The 23672-nt window shown below is 43.4% G+C and overlaps 1 protein-coding gene and 1 long non-coding RNA gene across 5 annotated transcripts in view; one reads left to right on the top strand and one right to left on the bottom strand.

Moving 5' to 3' along the window:
• The window catches only part of LOC103480074 (uncharacterized), a 71078-nt gene extending 61911 nt beyond the window's left edge, over positions 1 to 9167 (top strand). The window contains exon 3 of one of the 2 annotated variants that reach the window (XR_014084695.1): positions 926 to 9167. This is a non-coding gene — a long non-coding RNA (uncharacterized LOC103480074). Of the gene's footprint in view, positions 1 to 873 lie in introns of both variants that reach the window. The other variant, XR_014084694.1, reaches the window with a different exon arrangement.
• The window catches only part of rap1gds1 (RAP1, GTP-GDP dissociation stimulator 1), a 97885-nt gene extending 74555 nt beyond the window's left edge, over positions 1 to 23330 (bottom strand). Inside the window, exons 1-2 of one of the 3 annotated variants that reach the window (XM_008434827.3) lie at positions 22966 to 23330; positions 12235 to 12342 (exon numbers count right to left, since the gene is read on the bottom strand). In XM_008434827.3, the coding sequence (XP_008433049.2) occupies positions 12235 to 12342; positions 22966 to 22969 (112 nt within the window). In that variant the 5' untranslated portion in view covers positions 22970 to 23330. The remainder of the gene's footprint in view (positions 1 to 12234; positions 12343 to 22965) is intronic. The other 2 variants (XM_008434825.3, XM_008434826.3) reach the window with 2 other exon arrangements.
• Between the last annotated feature and the right edge of the window lie 342 nt (positions 23331 to 23672).

Here is a 23672-nt window from a genome sequence, read left to right as displayed (position 1 = left end):
AGATAGCAGATAAAGCAGACGCACAGCTACCAATACCCTGTGTTCTGCAGAATTACTGCGCTCAGTCAGAACCAGCATTAATCAGCTAGCCATGCTGTCAGGAAGTTTTGATTCAGTAACTCAGGATTGTTTATTTTGATGCAACCTGTATTTGACTCTGAAAGAATATTTCTATTTTATTTATAGGCAGTGTTGTGAGATTTATTTGACTCGTATATAATTTATGGTACAGAGAACCTTACTGTTAAATATTGTTTTACTGATTGTAGGTTTTTCAGTTATTTTGACTGAATAGCTGCTGCATTGTGCCTCCAAATATTTTGCATGTTTATGTCTAAATTAGGTGAATTTATTGCCAGATCATTTTTCCATTTTGTCAGATTATATAGCGGCATTTATACCTAAAGCGAAAAATTAACAGCCAATCCAGGTGATTGGCAGTGATCAGTGATGGGCAAAGATCGGCCTCATTGCTGATCAGTATCGGAATCAGCAGCAAAAAAGCTGATCAGAGCATCCCTAGTAATGACATAATAATGCATGCGACATCCTGCCAAAAATAGATATACTTTATTTTCAAAAAACACTTAACACTGGAACTGGTAAACAAAATAGGGCTGAAACAATTCCTCGAGTGATTCAAGTAGCTCGATTATTAAAATTCCTTGTGGAAAATTTATCTGCCTCAAAGCTTTGTTCAGTTCTATTTTATTATTTAGCACACCATGATCCGGCCGGGTTATTACTTGCACTGCGCAGTGATCTCACTTCCGCCTGAGTTGTTGACGAAAGCTAGGTGTTACCAGTTTTCAAGTTTGGCCTGGGAGGATTTTATTTATTGATGATAATGTCCAGGTCTTTGTCGTTATTCAGAGAACCAATAAACATCCTTAAAATGACTGCTGCGAGGCTTTTCTCCTCCCAGAGCTGCTGCCTGGTGGCCAGTTCAGAGCGAATGGCGGGGAAGAGCGCTGCAGGTGTATTTATACAGGTGAGCGGATAGACTGAACACTGCGGGCAGCTGCGCATTAGATAATTAACTTAAGTGTAGCTTTTATTGACGAACCGGAAAATTTATTTCATATCATCCTGGTCTCAACAAATGGGTGACGGAGCACACCATGACGACATGTAGCTTGTAGATGTGTTTCTGTGTGTGATGAACGAAGGTGTCAAATCCCGTCGCTAACAAACACAAAAGCTATAAATGTTTGGGCAAGGTGAGAGTTCATCTATTAAATTGAAGATTAATGCATAAACCAAAAGGCGGAGTATAGACATTTTTATAAGCGTATATGTGAGCCTGCCTCTTTATTATTTAATTGAATATAATTTCAGATTTTTGTATAACTTTTCTTCAGGTTAACTTAGAAAGTGAGCTTTTATTGTTACAAGTTAATTTTCTAAACTACAGAAAAGTTATTGTTAGTGAAGGTCGACTGTGAAAAATAGGACTGATGATATGTGATAGTAATACTGCTATGTTAGTTTTAACAATGTTTTATTTTATCCTTTTTTTATTCAATTACTCGATTAATAATGAGAATAATTAATAGATAACTCAATTACTAAAATATTTGTTTACAACAGCCCTAAAACAAAACAAACAAAACTAAAAACTAAAATAAAATAGACTCTCAGTCTCCATTAACAAAAAATGCATTTGAATAAAAACTAAACGCAACATAAAACCAAAGTGGAATAAAAACTACAGTCAACCAAAAGAGTCTCTATTATGAAGTCTGTATACGATATTGACCTTCAATAATCTTTAGATTCAGATAAAGATGGGCATATCTGATGACCTGATGCAATAGTTCACTCTTCCCTTAAGCCCAGTTCACACTACACAATATTTTGCCCCGATGTTCCCTTACGACAACCTTAGAATGTACCACTTTCTAAGATTGTTGCTTGCGATAAAACCGACCATCCTGTGATGTGTTACGACTGATTTGGTCCAGTCAGTAGAACCTCATGACTGTTCTGATCTAAATCAGGCATATTCAACATGCCGGATTGTTTTGGCCAGTTTATCGCAGTGTGTGGGGTTTTCCCTGACTGGGAGTGAGAATGCAGCCTGGTGAATGCGACAGTCAATCACAAAGCACGGATTCCCCTCCGTGCTTTCTGAGGGGAGAGCACGGAGGGGAATCCCAAACAGCCGACACGGCGCAACCCAAAGTCCGGTGGACATCGCAAATGATATGTGGAAACAACATGAATGTTTATTCAAAATTTCGTGCAAAGAATATCTGCAGAAATGACGAAGAGAGTGGGAGCGAAATTGCTACCGCAATTGATATACCTGGTAACTTTTCAGTTGTTCATTGTTAACATGACTTAAATGGGTTATAATGATAAGGCTATTCATTCAGCCGTGTTTATTTACTCTAAATTCACATAAAATGTAGTGGGTTTTTACGGGATTTTCTGTCTGAAATCTGAATGTCGGTGAGAGAAATCGGTTTGTGTGTGGTGTGTCGCTCTTGCCGTGTGGCTGGACACCACACGGAATTGAATTGGATTGAAGCCGACTGAACCAGTTACACTTACGATTTTTTTTCAGCTATTGTGTTTCTCAGGTTTTGAAAATGGGCAGACGATCGGCTGACAATTCCAAAATTGTGTAGTGTGAACTGAGCATTACACAAAGGAAATGATGAAGGGAGGGGTCAGTGGAGAGCATCAGGAAAATCAGGCGCTTGCATGTAGCTCCAGGTGTGTGGCTCCACAAGCACATCAGTAAATTAGTATAAATACCCAGAATACCACCACGTGTCCAAATAACCATGACAATGGTTATGGTTCTTGGGATAATTAAATGTCAACATGACTCATAAGTTATGACTAACTTAGTTCATATAAGTAGCTCTAATATTAATAATAATAATAATTGTATATTTTATTTAAAAGGCATCTCACAACAAATAAAAACAATACATTTTAAAGAAAAAAATTCCAAACTGAAAAAAAAAAAGAAATGACTGTTCATCAATCCAAGTGGAAACTTGGATTAACAGTTGAGCGTTCTGCTGGGATTTAAGAACAGACAGCGTGCCAGAAAGTCTTTTGCAGTAAATGGGTAATGTGGAAGTTTATTCTAAGTTAGCGATTCTCAATGGGGTGGTACCGCCACCCGGGGGGGCGTTCAGAGGATGGCAGGGGGCGCTGGCGGAAATTTTTACAAATGGGAGGCGCTGGGATTCCTTTGGGGGGCGTTAGGTCGAAGGTAAACATTACACCTTAAATGCACAACAATATCAGTTTTGACTTTGAGCAACTTGCTGAAACTGTATTGTGTAACATTAAGTCATGCTTGGCAGCAACTGTATCGATGGCATAACAGCTCTTCTTCTCTTCAGTGTTTGTAGCTTCTTGGTGCAGCTTCGCGGTAGCTTCACCGCATCAGTTCAGCATTACACCGGCTGATGACGTTGCTGTGATTCACTTGTCTGGTGTCTGATTTAAAATATTTTATGTTTTATTGAGGATTTTTGGACATGTTTTGTCAGTGCTGTGATCATGTCAAAGCAGCAAATCATATTAAAAAGTATTTTAATGTTCATCTGAATGCTGCACATTTCCATGGAAGGACAACGGAATCGCTCTTATAAACATGTAATGACTAAAATCATGATACCCTCACTGTGTATCCCTCTGAAAAATTGACCCATTTAAATAATAACTAAAAAATCCTTCCATGGGTGGATACCACAATAGTCAGCGTTCATTATATAGTGTTGAGGAAAAATTATTATTTTTAGTGTTTAATATAGTTTAATCTTTTTTGAACAAAATTCTTAATTTTGAACAGTGTTAGAGATGTTTGGTATTATCATTTTGTTATTACTTTAGTTCATATTCAGTCTAATGTTCAATTTAAAGTGTTCTCTTTCTTCTGTGTGTATAAACTGACCTGGAGGCCCCATCTGCCTGTGTCATGTAAAACAGTTAACTGTGTGTTTCCCAGAACTTAAATTACATTTTCACAGGTGCCTTCTTATCAACCGGAATATTTCCTATCTTAGAAACTGCCTGTGCAGTAATAATTAGGGGCATGCCATAGTGTAACCCGCAAGAAGGGTTACTTTAAATACCTTTTAATAGTAGATGGCAATACCAACACTACAAAATATAAGTAAGTTGGGCCTGATCAGGAGATTCTAAATTCGGGGGAGCCTAGGTGTGAACAACAGAGGAGAGCACACAATGTATATAAAAAAAATAGAATTTAATAAAAAAAAAAAGTAGAATTTAATATAAACAACATTTGTGGATCCACATTGTACAAATAAACAAAAATTGCGCGCTTTAAAAAATAAATTAAATAAAAAAAATAACCCAGTCTTTTATGTGTCTGTCAAATGTTCTTTCAAAGTTTGTTTAGTCTTTTCAATATGTCTGTGAAATATTTTTTTATGTTTCACGGCTGGTGACCAGTCAGGTCACTGTCTACCAGTTCACTTGGTCCTCTGGGCAGGGGCTCGCCATCCAAGTTCTTGTAATGTAAGGTTGATCTTGATGTCTCTGGCACAATGTTTCAAAAGTGCACCATAGGAAAAAAAAAACCTGACCTGGAAGAAGGTCAAAGTAAAGTATCTTAAAATTCAGGACGCTAATATCAATAAAGCTTAAGTAACAATTCAAATTTCAAACTAAAAGTGCCAAAGTACATTTATAACACTAAATCTAACATTCAAAATGTGGATTAGAAACCCGCATTAGCTCTGACCTACAGAGAACATAAAGTTCCTAAGTAATAAGAACACATCACAGCACCATCACATTAACAACATTGAAATATTAAAACGTATTAATAGAAAAAGAAGTAAATTTACATGAAAAAAATACAACATACACAATAATAATGATATAAAATTTATAATCCAATTTTATTTTTTATTAAATTTGAACAGTTATTAGGTGTTTTAGCCAATTTATTGTGAATTTACTGGGCCAACGGCTGAGCGCGTGCGATTACTCACCGATGCTTCAATGCTATATAACTACCAGGGATTTTTCTGGACGTCAGCTGTTAGGTTATTGACTACATTGCAGCTTTCTTTAGCATTAATGCAAATTTTTTGCATCAGAACGCTGGGTCTAAGCCGACGGGCACTTTGGCATGCCCCTCAAAATTTCTGCAGGTTCTGCAGTTTGTCTCTGCTGTCTTCTTTAGCTATCCTGCCTGTTTCTGCTTGATAATAAAAGACAAGCTGTAACCAAAGGTCTTCAGAATGCTCAGTGAACAGCTTGGAGGAGCAGTTTGCTGATTCTTCTCCATTTGCAAAAGCTTGGTCATAAAATTCATATACATTGCCTGTGGTTCTTTTAATGAAGGTTCGAAAGGAAAAACACCTATTATTATTTGGTGCCGTGACCCGGATCTCTCCTACCGACCGCTGTCAGGCAGAGGAAGACGCGCTGAATCCGTCCACGGCCAGAGTCAACAGAACTTGGAAAGAAAGAACCAGGAGGCAAAATGGGAGAGCTTACAGGTTGCCTCCGTTTGCTCCAGACTTGCAGAAAGCAGATGAAGAACAAACATTAGCAGATTATATGATCGGAACTCTTAAACTGAAGGAAGTGTCCAGTGCAAATTTACTGCCTTCTGATTCTCTTCCTCCGCAGGAGACCGCTCCCATTGAGCCAGGAGACTGGGTCTACATTAAAGTCATCAAACGAAAGAACTGGACGAGTCCACGGTGGGAAGGACCATTCCAGGTGCTGATGACAACACCAACAGCTGTAAAGATTGCTGAAAGACCCAGCTGGATACATCTCAGTCACTGCAAGCTGCAGAGAGTGTTGGACCGCTAATTCTGAGTGGCGGGGAAAGCTGGCTATACAGGGGTTCCTGACCAATAGGGCAGTTCGTCTCAACGCCAGTGAAGAAACTCGACGCATCCTCAATCTTTTGTTTGGGGGTTTTGACATCTCTGCGCGCCGAGCAGGAATGGGGACTCCATATGCCAGATGGATCTTCTACTATGCTGTGACTGCAGCATGTCTGATTTGGAGGAGGAAGTGACCTCACTTTCCACCCACATTACTACAGCACCAACCTGTGGTGGCAGCTGATGAACAGGACTGCTCATGAGGAGAAAGAAGTGAATTGCTATGAGTGTGCGCAGCTGCCAATTGCCGCACACAACTCAGGTCTGCGTGCAGGACACATCACTGATGGCAAACAGATGTGTCTCTATGGCCTGAGCACATAACCACGACTCGGCGTGCCAATGCGAAGGATGCAAATGGTGCAAAAAGCATTATTCTGTTCTACCTCGGACAGGAGATGCCGCGAAAGGGCTTTTTGGAGCTATGAACTGTTCCTTTAATGCTGACGTACTTCCATTTTCATCGTTTCCACAAACCGCATGGAAAATACCAGAGACCATTTCTTTAGCAGGAGCTAAACCCGGGTCTCTGAGGAGCTGCGTTTTCAACAATGGACACGTTTCTCTTGGGATGTTACCTTGGAATTTGTGTAACAAAGGTTATACATCCTGCGAAACGACACCAGATTACATCAACTGCATCGCCTGCAGGGGTCAGAGGGCGACCCCCGGCTGCAAAGTCTGGAAGGACAACCCAGACTGTGACAACTTGCTTCAGAAGAGGAGTTTCAACATCACACATCGGACAAGAGGACGACAGGAGACAACACTGCAACGCCATAGTGCCAGGAGACTGTGGTTCAAGGGTGATGGCTGACTGGTACTTCCTGTGTGGAAATGGAGCTTACATGGTCTTGCCATGATATTGGGGAGGACTGTGTGCTTTGGTCCCCCTAATCAGCCCAATTGCATTCTTCAGGAAAGGACAACACGTTTTAGCTGCCCGCTCCAAGCGCGCAGTTATGCCGGAGGTCAAATGATGGGGAGGCCTCACGACAGAGACTGGAGTTCCTTGGGAGTTCAAGATTTGGGGCAGGGGAGAAAAGTTTATGCAAGGCCCATTTCCATGGGTCGGAGTAGGAGAGGTTCGAAGTCACGTTGAGATCAACAGATATGGATTATTGCGACTCATCAACAGCACACGCCAGCTGGCCAACGGCACCGTGAGAGCTGACTGGACTGAGAAGCTCCCAAGTTTACTTTGTAAAAGTTCAAAGAACAATACTCATAGTCAAGTTTGTTACCATAGCAACCATCTTATGCTGTGAGTTTACTCTTTGAGTTTCAGCTCTATTTGTTCACAAATATAAATTAGTAAACTGCAATTATAATGTATTGCTTTTTAGGTTTGCCAATTAAACTATTCCCCTGGTCCTAGATTTCACTAAATCTAACACAGAAGCTGTTGGAGGTGCTGATGTTTTTAGCAACAAAAGAAAACCCCTAAAGCAAATTCTGCTCCGACCCTGTATTATGTGTTAAACCCACTGTACTGCGCAGAGATGAGCAACTTCTATTCATTGCTGCTAATGTGGCTTTCCATTTCATGTCTGTTGAGTTTTTAACAAGGGAACACAGAAACTATTTTGGTTGGTCGAGGTTCTGGAGAAGTTTTTCAGATGTGCGGTGGCCGCGCACATTAACTCTGACTAAGTGGACAAAGCATTTGATACGGTTTGGTGTACTGTGTAAACGGAAAAATAAAACTAGCAATAATACTATAATAATAATAAAAAAATCAGCGTGATGCGTGACTGCTAGGAGAAAGCTCCTCACCGGGTTAAACCTGCACGATAAGGTTATCGCTGGGTAATGACCCAGCGATTCCCAGGGGGAACCACTACAGCGCACCGACCAACCGCGAACACAGACCTAAACTTTACAGGGAAGACAGGCCAAACGATGGGCAGCGTGTTGAGATGTAAACGCTGCATAATGTTTTGTTCACAAATATGCATCATTCTCACCGCTCACTCAAAACACCACTGAAAGCACGACTACAAGTTATTCCTGCGGTTCACGTAAAGCTGCGCAACCAGAGCTAACGCGGTGGGTTTAAACTCTTACCTTAATCAATAACTCCTCATAAGTGATCACAATTCCTCACAGGGAGCTGATGTAAATATCCATGCAGTTCAGCCTGTGTCCATTTCGAGTGGAAGGAGGCTCGCGCGATCCGTGCTGAGGTAAACTTAATCTAGCTTTGTGCGCGGCCGGCTTTAATTGCATAAGCTATAAACACATATTCTATAACCATATCTTTTAGGAATAAATCTGTTCCGGTAGTGAAACGCTGAGTAACAGAAACGTTCGCAATCCGGCTTTAAAAAAAAAAAAGGGCAATTTTTTTTTTCTTTCTAAAACGACAAAAAAAAAAAAAATCAAGAAAGGCTTAGCCTGGCGGTGGCACTAGTAAAGCATGGCGGGCCGCCAGGCTTATAATACACTGGGGGAAACCCTGGACTGATTGTCTTAACTTGAATAAAATCACAAACGATTTTGAAAAGGGCCTTCACTATAGAATGTCTTCTGCTATCAGAGAGGAAACGGATGTGCTGTGCTAGGCAGTTCACAAAAACAAAAGTAATGGGGAAAAACAGGATGAGAGAGATAACTTCTGTCTGTTTACATACTAGGTCAAATTCTTTGGTGTTTTCTATGAGCTAAGAAAAACACTAAAATCTTGCGAAAACAAAACTAGTATTTGGGATATTATGGAATCGCTCAGGCAGGAAAACGAGCAAGGTCTAGGTGAAAAATAAAGCTCTTTCTGGCAACTAGGGTCTTTGTTCAAATGTATAGAAAAGGAGGAACTGGGAGAAGACTCCAGATGTAACTGGCAGGAGAACATCCTGTTTTGAGAGTGACCTTTGCTCTCTCTTTCTCTTTATCTTTGGTTTTGAATAGGTCTCCCATCCTATCTAAGTAATTGGAAACTGTTTAGAGGCTTAGAAGGAGAGGACACACCTTCAATGTATATATTAAAAGTCTTAATAAAAGTCTCCACTTCACAGCAGCAAGCCGAGTTGCTTTGCTTTGCGGCCGCACGAGCAGTTCCCAAAGGCACATTTGTTTTTCCCCTGCCTTTGCTTTTCTCCTGCCTTTGCTTTTCTCCTGCCTTAGCATTTTGTTCATTTTTCTACTTTTCTCAGGTAATTAATGTCTGTTTTATGGTTTGGACTTCTTGATGATTTGGGTGAGATGCTGTTCTGTTTTTTCTATGCATTTAATTGTCTGAATAAAACTCTAGATATGTCTGAAGTTGAATAGCGACTGGTTGTTCTCCGTGTGGTTTCCACTGTGTACATGCGGAACTCTGGATTTGGGAGACTAGAGGAAAACAACGAGCAAAGAAGTTTAACAATTTGAATCCTCTAGTATCAACAAGGTGCGCAACCAGAGCTAACAAGAGTGGGGATTAAACTCCTACCTTGATAAAAAAATTCTGGAAAGAAACATAATTCCTCACAGGGGGTTGACGTAAATATCCATACAGGTCAGCCTTTGTCCAGCTGGAGTGAAAGGAGGCGCGCACGATCCGCACTGAGGTTAACTTAATCCACTGCTGCAGCGCACGAGGCAACGCCCAGAGGCGCTAGCGGTGTGACTGGTCCAGTTTTAAATGGATCAATTATAAACCTATCTTTTAGGAATAAATCTGCTCCGCCAGTGAAGCGCTCAGAGCAACAGAGGCTCTTGTAATTTGGCTTAAGTTTTTTTTTTTAATCAAGAAAGGCTTAGCCTGGCAGTGGCGCTACTAAAGCATAGCAGGCCTATAATACACTGGGGGAAAACCTGCCTATATATATATATATTATATCCATCCATCCATTATCTGTACACCCTAGTCCCTAGTGGGGTCGGGAGGGATGTTGGTGCCTATCACTAGCTAACGTTCTGGGCGAGAGGCGGGGTACACCCTTAACAGGTCGCCAGTCCGTCGCATATATATATATATCTATATATATATATATATATATAGATATATATATACACACACACACACACACACACACACACACACACACACACACACACACACACGTAATTGTCTACACACCTTGTCCACCTTAAGAATCATCAAGCCCGACCTGTTTAGAGTTTTTCTGCTGATCCAATCCCGCTTTTTCTTTTACAGTGAGAATGAAAGTTTCCCACAGACAATATGCATTTTATGAGCTTTATGAGCGCACAGACCGATGTGCAGTTACATTTTATGTGACAAACACTGAGAAAATTTACTAGTTACATTCTTGTTTACTAGTTACATTCGTGTGAGGGAAACCTGAGGAGTTCCCTCACAAGATGCAGTCCTGTGGGACTGTGGGCGACATGAAATGCCACTGCACCTCAGTGATTGTGTCAATAGAACAGTCCCCAAGCAAAAAACCTGCATAGTGTATTTAAATACAGATATGTTGGTTATATTAAGGGCTGTTGTAAACGAATATTTTAGTAATTGAGTAATCTATCAATTACTCTTATGATTAATCGAGAAATTGGATTAAAAAATAAATAAAATAAAACATTGTTAAATCTAACATAACAGCAGTATTACTATCGCGTATCAACCTGTCTTATTTTTCAGTTGTGCTTCCCCAACAATGACTTTTCTGTAGTTTAGAAAATTAACTCATAACAATAAAAGCTCACTTTCTAATTTAACCAGTAGAAAAGTTATACAGAAATCTGAAATTATACTTAATTCAATAATAAAGAGGCAGGTTCACAAATACGCTTATAAAAAATGTCTGTACTCCAGCTTTTCGTTTATGCATTCATCTTCAGTCAATTTAATAGATGGAAGGTCAGACAAGGAATCGTCTCACCTTGCCCAAACATTTATAGCTTTTGTGTTTGTTAGTGACGGGATTTGACACCTTCGTTCATCACACACAGAAACACATCTACCAGCTACATGTTGTCATGGTGTGCTCCATCACCCATTTGTTGAGACCAAGATGATATGAAATAAATTTTCCGGTTCGTCAATAAAAGCTACACTTAAGTTAATTATCTAATGCGCAGCTGCCCGCAGTGTTCAGTCTATCCGCTCACCTGTATAAATACACCTGCAGCACTCTTCCCCGCCGTTCGCTCTGAACTGGCCACCAGGCAGAAGCTCCGTGAGGAGAAAAGCCTACCGTACTCCAGGCATCGCGCCAGTCATTTTAAGGATGATTATTGGTCCCCTGGAAAACGTCAAAGACCCGGACATTATCATCAATCAATAAAATCCCCCCCGGCCAAACTATAAAACTGGACGTTATGCTGCTAACACTTAGCTTTCGTCAACAACTCAGGTGGAAGTGAGATCACTGCACAGCGCAAGTAATTACCTGTCCGGAACAAGGCGCGTTAATAATAAAATATAACTGAACGAAGATTTGAGGCAGATAAATTTTACTCAAGGAATTTTAATAATCGAGCTACTCGAATCACTTGAGAAATCGTTTCAGCCCTAGTTATATTGTTTAGTTGCTACTGTTTTATCACATAGCCGCTCCACAGGTTCAGACGTTCACCACGGTCATTCAGTTTGAATCTAAAGCGCTACAAGACTGCAGCTGTCACGTTCGGCTTTTAAACCTACATTTCCCCATTTTACTCCTCCTCACCGAGCTTTATGCTATGCTCTGTGGTTGGAGACTAGGGGCCCAGCAGGTAACTTAGCTAATGGTCACACAGTGACCGGACACAGTGCTGCTGTCTCTTCATTAATTTCTACGGAGTTTGTGCGGTGTGAGACGTGCACAGACAAAAAGTTTAAACTTTTTCAACTTTTGTAGCTGTAGTCATCACTATCGAGTCCCATGTATGGGGTCCAGCCTGAGTGGCGGAAAACAGAGACTTGTAACTCCCTGGTTGTTAAGCCGTTACCAAGAAACCAATAAGGGAGGAGTAATCTGAAAATGTTAAACCATCAGCAATAAAACCGAAGCAGCAAAAGCTGTAGAGTACAACAGTTGTCTCATTGTCAATTCTTCTGGCCGTTACTGTTCATACTCAGCTAGCCTGCCTTCAATACAGCTTGAAGGTTGGCTAATCGTGAAACAGAACTACAGTAAACTAAAAAAAAAAGTGCCCATTGCACAAAGTATGTCTACCCTTACACATTGCTCAGCCTTCTGGCATTACATCAGCACACTCATCCTCAGCACATTTCACACTTGGACTAACTGAGCTACCATCTGATCATCACTGTGTTGGTCCTTTTAAACATATCAAGGATATAAAGATATTTGTGAGTTCTGATGGTGAGAGCAGTCTCCATAAACTGAAGTGGATCAGTGTACTTACAACACACCAAGTAGAATCTATAGCTTGTACTCACTGTTTTGGATGAGTGCGCTCAGCAGGCAGTCCAGGCTGCTCTCCGTGCTGTCAGTGGTACTGTCTGTAGACGCCAGCTTCAGCTTCTCCAGCGCTTCCCTAAGGCTCTCTGAACACAAACACATCACTATTAGGACCACAGCGAGCAACGATCAGCAGCATATTCAATATGTTAGCTTGTTTTGGCCAGTTTATGGCGGTGTGTGGGGTTTTCCCCGACTGGGAGCGAGAATGCAGCCTGGTGAATGTGACAGATAGCCAATCAGAAAGCACAGATTCCCCTCTGTGCTTTCTGAGGGGAGAGCACGGAGGGGAATCCCAAACAGCTGACACGGCGCAACCCAAAGTCCGGTGGACATTGGAGATGATATGTGGAAACAACATGAATGTTTATTCAACATTTCATGCAAAGAATATCTGCAGAAATGACAAGGAGAGTGGGAGCGAAATTACTACCGCAATTGATATACCTGGTAACCATTGTTCATCGTTAACGTGACAATAGGTTGTTTACTCTAAATTCACATGTGCTGTAGTGGATTTTTACGGGATTTTCTGTCTGAAATCTGAATGTCGGTGAGATAAATCGGTTTGTGTGTGGTATGTTGCTCTTGCTGTGTGGCTGGACACCACACACAGCACGATTGAAGCCGATCGAACCAGTTATACTTCCTATTTTTTTTCAACTAATGTGTCTATCAGGTTTTGAGAATTGGCAGACGATGTCAGTGTCATGAATAGAATGAGAAAAAAGCAGGAAGAAACGATAAAGACGATAAATTAAAATTAAGTCGATAATTTTCATTTATCGTGCGATTAATTGATTTATCATGACAGGCCTAAGGGAAATAGCTGTCATTTGGACCTCAACACAGAGGTTCCAGGAGAAGCTTAGGAGTTCCAACTACCTCCCCAATACAACTTAAATTAAAGCTGCATGCAGCACTGGAGGCCCTTGAGGCTCAATGGCATGGCCCTGCTCTAATGGTGACCGCGGGAGCTCCAGCAACACCACCCACTCGCCACGTCATCGCTCTTGCGCAGTTCCCTCACCCATCCGCTAGGTGATACACACTGATGTGTTCAGCAGTGCTTCCTGAAGATCTGGTGCAGATCAATTGATATGTTAAGGAAATATAGTTGATGGAATAACCTAGGGGTCACAGTGGAGTGAAATTACAATTTAAGTCTATTGGGCTTTTTAGAGGTTATAGGTCAATCATATCAAGATTGGTGTAAATCGGATGATGCATGTATAATTTAGAGACAACCATATGCATACGGCGAAGGATTATAATTCGTCATTCAGCCATGCCCACATGGACTGCCAGCAGCTACTGTTGAGAGGATTTACCATCATGATGCAGTAAAAAGAAGAAAAACTGTGGGAAAACGGTGACTTCCTGTTGAAAGGGGGTGTGGCTAAGGTGATGTCACCAATTGACCATATGAATGTGATGAACTCTAGTCTGTGATGACACAAAAAAGTTTGATGTAGGTGGGACCTTTTGTGGGGAAGTTATTCCACCTTGATGTTTCATGGCAAATAGTCAGGTTTTGAGGGTTAGCCACACCCACATACTTTAATGTACAAAAAAAGATTTTGATAACTTTTGACCTTCAATGCCTCAAGACTGTGCTGACTGATTTTGAAGCCTGGACCTTAAAAGCCTTAAGAGGAGTTCGTTCAGATACAACATAAAAGAGACAAAATGGCAGCTTTGATACAAAATATCCAATTTCCCAATGGGTTTAGACTAGAGGTGTGCCGATCGATCGGTCACCGATCATAATCGGGCCGATTTTCGTGAAAAAGTGCATGATCGGTGATCGCCGATCATTGGCTCTTGTTGCCGATAACGATCACCTGCATCTCATTTCGCAGCCTGTTCAGCTGGTCTCCTCTTTCCTTCACACTGCGCAAACGCGCAGCAACAAATCCTAAGCGATGTTGAACTATAACGCACTGAGTGAATGGGGACGTTTGCGTGTCATGCGGAAAATTGAAGCATGTGGGGTGAAGTACGTCAAAATGCATCAACACAACGAAGCTAATACGACAAAAACAATGGCTTATTTGACGGAGTTTGGCTATATAGAGGCTCACTGCAGTAAAAAAGACATATGGAGGATCAGATAGCAGGTAAAGCAGCCACAGCTACAAACACTCACCCGTATTATTAGCATGACGGTCAGAAAGCTAAACAAATAACCCGCAAAATTATTTAAGTCTTTGAGCTGCGATGTAAGTCGCTGGTTCTGTTCTCGCTGTTGAACCGCTGCTACGTGCTACAGGTAGTAATATTTCAGACGGAGCTTCGCTTCTGCTCCACCTGGTAGTAAACTCTCACACCGAACCTCTGTTTAAAGCTGCAGCATCTAACTTAAAAAAATACATTTTACATACGTATTAAAACTTTCGCTGTCCTAACATGAGACAGATAATCTCTAAAAAAATAATCGATCTCCTCCCTGTTCTGCATAATTACTCCGCTCAGTCAGAAACAGCCACTCAGAACTAGCAGTAATCAGTTAGTCGCCATGCTATCAGGAAGTTTTCATTCAGTAACTCAAGATTGTTTATTGTAATGGAATCTGTATTTGCCTTTGAATGCTAAATTTCTGTTAAAGATAGTATTATTGATAGCAGTACAATTTACACAATGCCTGTTTTGTTTAGTTTTCTTCTTGGAAAAAGTTACTAAAAACAAGTTTTTGTCTAAATTAAGGTGAATTCATGGTTCCTTTTTCCACATAATGTAACCGGTAGTGTTTATGATAAAAATAATAATAATAATAATAATTATGTGATCGGCATCGGTGATCGGCCCTCATGGGTGATCGGTATCGGCAGGAAAAAAACCTGATCTGCACATCTCTAGTTTAGACCAGTTGTCCCCAACTCCTGGGCCGTAGACCGGTACCAGTCCGTGGACCAATTGGTACCGGGCCACACAAGAAATAAATATTTCTGTTATCCGAGTCTGGAGGATCTTTTATTTTGAAAATCCTTTAACCAGATTCTCTCAGTTGCGTCTTGAGATAGCGCTCAAGCAGCAAAATGAGCCCATATTGAGCCCACAAGCAGCAAAATGAATAAGAAACAGATGCCAGATGTCTTTGGAAAGTTCTTTGTAAAGGGGAAAAGGCCCAGAGACAGGAGAATGGATTTATCCCGGTATTCTCACATTCACACATGTGGCGATTCCCACATTCCAAGCCCGATCTGCATGATATGCGGCAACCGACTTGCTAATGAGGCAACGAAGCTTCAAACTGCTTTGCCATAAGCAACACTTTGGGTGTTATCGTTTCTCATCCCTCCCAGATGTGACCATCTCGTTTCAAAGATACAAGCGCAGGGCTCCCATTAATTTGTCGTTATAGAGAGTTAAAATTTTCATGAAAATAAAACGTTTGTTTTGTTGCGCATCTGAATCTTATTTTGAACGGATGTGTAAACGTTACCATAGCGACCAGAGTCAGAGAGCGTTAGAGCAGTGGTCGAGAAGAGAGAGAGGAGTAGAGCTTATGAGTCTTAAGTCTGGTTCACATGGCACGATTTAAGAATTGTTGGCCAATTTTCCAAACCTCTGTGACCACACAGGAGCAAATAAAAGTATAGCAGGTTTGATTGGTTCCTGTGTCCAGCCACACTGCAGGAGCAACACACCACACACGAACATCCCGGTTCCAGAAGAAAATCCTGTAAAAAAAGAAAAGGCGTTTGATAAAAGACGGAGAGAGCAGCCACTCTATTTGCTGCACTATGATTTGGAGGCGAGTTACGTTTTTTCGTAGTTAACATTTTTCTTACACTATGTTTAGATTGTTTTCTGTTCTGTGGTTACATTTAGCCTCACCACTTAATTATATGATTATGTTTTTACTGTTTTGATGTTTACATTGAAAACAATGGCCACAAAATAATGGATGAGTAGCCTACACTAATTTTAAAATCTTGCCGTGTGAACAAGGCTTTAGTACAAGATAATGTTGTATTTTACAAGTCACAAATACAATGTATCTGCAATGCATGTGGCTAGTGTCAGCGTCAAGTCCTGACTGAATGAATAGCTTTGTCGTTATAACCTCACGTTAATGATGGATTGCTGAAAAGTTACCAGGTTTATTAACTACTAGTTTCGCTCCAGTTCCTCTCCTTCTCCTCCTCTCGATTCAACATGTTGAGCCTGATTTTAGATCGGAGCGGTAACACACCACAGACTGCAGGCTGATCGGCTAGAATTATTGCAAGCGTCAATCTTAGAACTAGGAACGTTCTATGATTGTCGTAAGGGGAAAATCGGGGCAAAAAATGTTTAATTGTCCCATGTGAACTAGGCTTTTGCGGGCACACAAACATGCAGAAGCCTTGTGTGATGTTTCACCGCCCCCACCCAACTTTTTATCTCCGCAGTGATAAAAAGTTTGGGGACCACTGGTTTAGATCATATCTCCAAGAGACTTTTTTTAGGTACTGTCAAGATACACCTCTCCTTGGGCTGCCACCTTATCGTGGTGGAGGGGTTTGAGTGTCCCAATGATCCTAGGAGCTATGCTGTCTGGGGCTTTATGCTCCTGGTAGGGTCACCCAAGGCAGACAGGTCCTAGGTGAGGAACCAGACAAAGCGCAGTCCGAAGACCCCTTATGATGAATACAAACTTTGGACTTCGTTTTCCCTCGCCCGGACGCGGGTCACCGGGGCCCCACTCTGGAGCCAGGCCTGGAGGTGGGGCACGATGGCGAGCGCCAGGTGGCCGGGCTTTTACCCATGGAGCCCGGCCGGGCTCAGCCCGAAGAGGAGACGTGGGTCCCCCTTCCGATGGGCTCACCACCTGTCCGAGTGGCCAAAGGGGTCGGGTGCATTGTGCTATGGGTGGCAGCCAAGGGAGGGGACCCTGGCGGTCTGATCCTCGGCTGCAGAAGCTGGCTCTTGGGACGTGGAACGTCACCTCTCTCGTGGGGAAGGAGCCGGAGCTAGTGTGCGAGGCTGAGAGGTTCCGGCTAGAAATAGTCTGCCTCACCTCGACACATGGCTCTGGTTCTGGAACCAGTCTCCTTGAGAGGGGCTGGACGTACTTCCACTCTGGAGTTGCCCATGGTGAGAGGCGCCGGGCTGGAGTGGGCATACTTGTTGCCCCCCATTTGGGCGCCTGTACGTTGGGGTTCACCACGTTGAACGAGAGGGTAGCCTCCCTCCGCCTACAGGTGGGGGGACGGGTTCTGACTGTTGTTTGTGCTTACGGGCCAAACGGCAGTTCAGATTACCCACCCTTCTTGGAGTCCTTAGAGGTGGTACTGGACAGTGCCCCTCCTGGGGACTCCCTTGTTCTACTGGGAGACTTCAACGCTCACGTGGGCAATGACGGTGAGACCTGGAGAGGCGTGGTTGGGAGGAACGGCCCCCCCGATCTGAACCCAAGCGGTGTTCTGTTGTTGGACTTCTGTGCTCGTCATGGATTGTCCATCACGAACACCATGTTCAGGCATAAGGGCGTCCAAATGTGCACTTGGCACCAGGACGCCCTAGGCCGCAGTTCGATGATTGACTTTGTTCATCGTCTCATTGGATTTGCGGCCGTATGTCTTGGACACTCGGGTGAAGAGAGGTGCGGAGCTGTCCACTGACCACTACCTGGTGACGAGTTGGCTCCGGTGGTTGGGGAGGAAGCCGGTCAGACCTGGCTGGCCCAAACGTGTAGTGAGGGTCTGCTGGGAACGTCTGGCGGAGTCCCCTGTGAGACGGAGCTTCAACTCTCATCTCCGGCAGAACTTCGAACACGTTCCGGGGGAGGTGGGGGACATTGAGTCTGAGTGGACCATGTTCCGTACCTCCATTGCCGAGGCGGCCTATCGGAGCTGCGGCCGCAAGGTTGTTGGTGCCTGTCGTGGCGGCAACCCTCGAACCCGTTGGTGGACACCTTCGGTGAGGGATGCCGTCAAGCTGAAGAAGGAGTCCTACCGGGCCTTTTTGGCATGTGGGACTCCAGAAGCAGCTGATGGGTACCGGCGGGCGAAACAGCATGCGGCTCAGGTTGTCGATGAGGCAAAAACTCGGGCGTGGGAGGAGTTTGGAGAGGCCATGGAGAAAGACTTCCGTACGGCTTCGAGGCGATTCTGGTCCACTATCCGGCGTCTCAGGAGGGGGAAACAGTGCAGCACCAACACTGTTTATAGTGGGGATGGTGTGCTGCTGACTTCAACTCGGGACGTTGTGGGCCGGTGGGCAGAATACTTCGAAGACCTCCTCAATCCCACCAATATGCCTTCTGTTGAGGAAGCTGAGCCTGGGGACTCTGGGTTGGGCTCTCCAATCTCTGGGGATGAGGTCGCCGAGGTGGTCAAAAAGCTCCTCGGTGGCAGGGCCCCAGGGGTGGATGAGATCCGCCCGGCGTTCCTTAAGGCTCTGGTTGTTGCAGGGTTGTGTTGGCTCACACGACTCTGCAATATTGCATGAACATCGGGGGCAGTTCCCCTGGATTGGCAGACTGGGGTGGTGGTCCCCTTGTTTAAAAAGGGGGACCGGAGGGTGCGCTCCAATTACAGGGGGGTCACACTCTTAAGCCTCCCTGGTAAGGTCTATTCAGGAGTCCTGGAGAGGAGGGTCCGTCGGATAGTCGAACCTCGGATTCAGGAAGAGCAGTGTGGTTTTTGTCCTGGTCGTGGAACACTGGACCAGCTCTACACCCTCAGCAGGGTCCTGGAGGGTGCATGGGAGTTCACACAACCAGTCTACATGTGTTTTGTGGACTTGGAGAAGGCGTTCGACCGTGTCCCTCGGGGGGCCCTGTGGGTGGTACTCCGGGAGTATGGGGTACCAGGCCCTTTGATACAGGCTGTCAGGTCCCTGTATGACCGGTGTCAGAGTCTGGTCCGCATTGCCGGCAGTAAGTCGGGCTCGTTTCCGGTGAAAGTTGGACTCCGCCAAGGCTGCCCATTGTCACCGATTCTGTTCATTACTTTTATGGACAGAATTTCTAGGCGCAACCGAGATGTTGAGGGGATCCGTTTTGGTGGCCTTAGGATCACATCTCTGCTTTCTGTGGATGATGTGGTCCTGTTGGCTTCATCGGAACGTGATCTGCAGCTCTCACTGGAGAAGTTCGCAGCCGAGTGTGAAGCAGCCGGGATGAGGCTCAATGCCTCCAAATCCGAGACCATGGTCTTGAGCCGGAAAAGGGTAGAGCTGGGAAGCGGGAGATCGACAGGCGGATTGGGGCAGCATCTACTGTGAAGCGGGCGCTGTACCGGTCCGTCGTGGTGAAGAGAGAGCTGAGCCAAAAAGTGAAGCTCTCGATTTACCGGTCGATCTACGTTCCCACCCTCATCTATGGTCATGAGCTTTGGGTCATGACCGAAAAAACGAGATCACGGGTACAAGCGGCCGAAATGGGCTTCCTCCGCAGGGTGGCTGGGCTCTCCCTTAGAGATAGGGTGAGAAGCTCGGTCATCCGGGAGGGACTCAGAGTAGAGCCGCTGCTCCTCCACGTCGAGAGGAGCCAATTGAGGTGGCTCGGGCATCTGGTAAGGATGCCTCCTAGACGCCTCGCTGGTGAGGTGTTCCGGGCACGTCCCACCGGGAGGAGGCCTCGGGGAAGACCCAGGACACGCTGGAGGGATTACGTCTCTCGGCTGGCCTGGGAACGCCTTGGGATTCCCCTGGAGGAGCTGGAAGAAGTGGCTGGGGAGAGGGAAGTCTGGGCCTCCGTTCTGAAGCTGCTGCCCCCGCGACCCGACCCCGGATAAGCGGAAGAAAATGGATGGATGGATTTATGGATGTCAAGATACACACTTGTATCGGATTTCATGATTGTCGGTCAAAGTTTGGCTTGGGGCTGGTTTATTACAGAGCGCTGTAAAGGAATTAGGCCACACTCACCAAATACTGGACTGCAATATTTTTGCAGTCCAATATGGTGGGGAAGGATCGATCACAGTGAATTTGGTGCAGCTCAGCTGAATATGTGGAATTTAGAGCCAAATGTATAGCAACGGCATCACTGTGACTTTGCCTCACCGCCATGGCCACACCTTCCACTGAAAACTCTTGGTGCTTCAAAGAACAGATCAACAAGGTATTATGTCTGTTACCTTGCACAAGACCATCTTGATTAAGCCAAGGGGTTCAGATTTTGGGGCTTTCAAAACTAGGGGTGCACTGATTCCAGTTTTCTGGCCGCACCTGCTGATTCCCATTTTGTCTGGTTATTGATTTTTTTTTTTTTTTTTTTTTTTTGTTTTTTCAAAATATCAGTGAGAAATCACCAGTGCTGTTTCAGTGCTATGATGAGCTCTGAGACTTGATTGAGATGTTCACACACTTGATTAGCAACTATTTGTTTCAACAATATTAGATAAGAAAGATCTGTGATGGACTGGCGTATAAAGGGTGTAAGAAAATGGATGGATAGATAGATAAGGAAGATTAGATATAGGTCTGTAATTTAAATGCATTCCAGAACACATGTCCATTGTCTTTCTTGCCATCTCAAAAATGTTTGTGCCAAAAGAACTGGATTGCATTTCTGTGGGTAGAGTTGAACATATGGCTTTCTCCATGTGTTCAGTCATGATGAACAATTTTGGCAATAACTGAAAGTTGTGCTTTGCAAACTTGCACTTTTATTCCATTGTAGGAACGAGTCATATTGCTTTTAGATTAAGAGCAACTTCTTCCAATAATCCAGGAAGGTTTGATGATACAGCTTATACCTACATGTCGGAGCATGATTTTACAAGGTAAAAGTTATCAAGTGGCTCAAAAATCCAAGCAGGTTTATTTTGGACTTACTGCCAGAAAAGTCTCCAACTTTCAGCCCTAAAAAAGATTATGTGGTTGGTTCCATGGTGGCCCAGAAAGGTCAACAAAATGCAAAAGCCATAACATAACAGCAACCGAAAACCCACAACAATAGTTATGCTTCAAACAAAGCTATGCTTAAAAAGAGGTATACAAAAACAGATTGCATGTGAAAAACCAGAAGTTATGCTAAAAACAAGTTATACTAAAACTAAAATTGTGCTAAAAATGAAAGCTATGCAAAAAAAACATCAAAGGTATGCTAAGACGGAAAATATCCCCTTCTGGGATATTTCTAAGTTTTCTAAAAGGAGGCAAAGAAACAAAAGTCAACAAACTATGCACTAAGGAGACAAAGAATTATCAAAATGTTTATTCTTTTCCTATAACGAACCTCTTGCTTTCAGTATATATACTGGCCATGATTTCTGGTTTCATTACATACAGCAGCCAATCGGTGACAAATTACTGTTTTGGTTATCAAATTGAGCGTTTCATGTTAAAAAGAAACAAAATAAAAACCTGGTCAACTCTTTGACTTTGTGCCTGACAAACTATGGTCAAAATGGATGCATAACTACTGGTGTGAATTTTCATTGCAACACAGAAAAAAAATAAACAAACCGAGATACACTCATCTGTTGTTCAATGGTCGATAATGGCTTTCTTCTAAATCAGTGCTGGCCAATTTAGACTTTCTTTCAGCAAGTCCATTTGGTGAGTTCTATTTTAAATCAACATTTACATCTTACAAACACTGACTAAAAGGGAAAAAATATCTGCAGCTGTTTTGATTGAAGCTAGAATCCAATGGAAAACATAGACATTACGCATTATCCCCACCTATGCATCAAAGACTATCTTCCCATGTCTACCCAATGAAATCAAACAAAGGAGAATCAAAAGCCACGTTTGTTGATGCATTTCAAAAAAGAAAAAAGTGAGACTTTTCAGTTCTGAAACACTTAATGAACTGAGATTATAGTAACTGACCTGCTAATCACAAGTGCTAACATCAATCACTGCTTGGTTGATCATAAAAACTTTACTGTCTGATTTTAATTATGATCTACAACATTCAATACAACAGCAAAAAGGTTAACAACATAGGAAACTAAATGAAGCTCTGTTTTGTTTTAATTGATCTCCTCAGAACTATCCAGTAAGTTGGAATACTGCACTGCCTGAAATTTTTTTCTACTTTATTAAATTAAGTCCGTACTTACTGAAACATCTCATCATATACTTAAATTAAATATACAACTCAAACCTGTAATATGACTGCAGATATTGACTCCTGCCATTTTATGACAGGTTATATCTTCAAAAGCTCTCAACAGTGTGCTATAATCGGTGAAGATGCCACACTAAAAACGCCTGCAGCATGCCAGGGATTCAGAAACCACCCCATACTCATTATCATCAGAAATCAATGGAAACCGTAGGAGCAGCAGAAACAGCATCAAAGGGTGGGCTGCTTGATCCTATTGCATAATTGCTGTGGGATGGAGCAGTGCCATCTTCTCCATCAACACCACGCTGCCATTTCACTAGTGAGCCCATTCTTTTCACGGCAGGCCCTCCAGGGACCAATGGGGCAAGCCACAACACACCTGTGTTGCCAACAGCACAACAAGCAAGAAAATAAGATGATGGAGATGCAGACGCTACCCCACCCCGCGAAGGGCGCGCGCAGTTTCGCGCGTGCACACATACGTTAGCCCCAGTCAACTCTTCTTCCTATGACCGAACAATCACTACGATGGCAAAACCTAGGGTCCCACCCAGGCTGCTGTGTGACAGAACCTATTCTCGTGTGATAAACATGTTATGTTTCTATTGAATGAAGACAGTTTTTGCCAACTCAGCCTCACTGTGAGCTAACAGAACAGCTCACAGTGAGGCTGTTCTGTTAGCAATTTACTCACCCATCTCAGCAGGATGTCGCTCCAGAAATCCGACAGAAAGAATTTTAAAATCAAGCAGTAGCAGTCAGAGGCCCCGCTTTCCGCCAGGATCCGGGTTCAGGCAACGGTTTAATGTAAAGCTAGCTTATGGAGCCGGAGGAGTAGCTCCAGCAGCGGCCGGGATTTCCCGTTCGGATAGACGCTGCCGTACCGGCCTGTGCTCCGGGAACGATCAGGTTAATACTGCTTACTTCCTCTCATGCCCATACCAACAATGGCTGATATCAGGAAATCCTACCAATAGGACAGCACAGAGGCACTCGTACTCACTGATCGGCGATTCCCTGAAATACTGCCTCACTCTGGCAAGGATTCGTCAAGATATGAGTTAGCTCGAGAAACTCAACTTCCGCTCTCATCCTTCAAAATAAAACAACTTGATTTACAAAGTTCTTACCCCTAGATGGCGGTAGAACTTCAAAAATGCGGACTAATGACTGGGCTATAGTTTTCAGTGCAGTTAAACTAAGGTCGTACTTAACGACGGAGTAGTAGGGCCATACTAAGACAGAAAAAAAAACATGTTTAGTTTCATCATTGTGTAAACACTACAAACAGGGCCGGATTTAGGAGGGTGTTATCCCTCCTAAATCCGTTGAGCCAAGGTGCGGGGCCTACTTAATGTGCAACTGGTTCTACAGTTACACATTAAGTGGGTGCCCCCCCAC

Source organism: Poecilia reticulata, chromosome 18, assembly GCF_904066995.2.
Source record: "Poecilia reticulata chromosome 18, P_reticulata-male-v2, whole genome shotgun sequence".
NCBI lineage: Eukaryota > Metazoa > Chordata > Actinopteri > Cyprinodontiformes > Poeciliidae > Poecilia > Poecilia reticulata.
The sequence above is the reverse complement of the archived record's forward strand: the minus strand, read 5'-3'. Positions and strand labels throughout refer to the sequence as shown.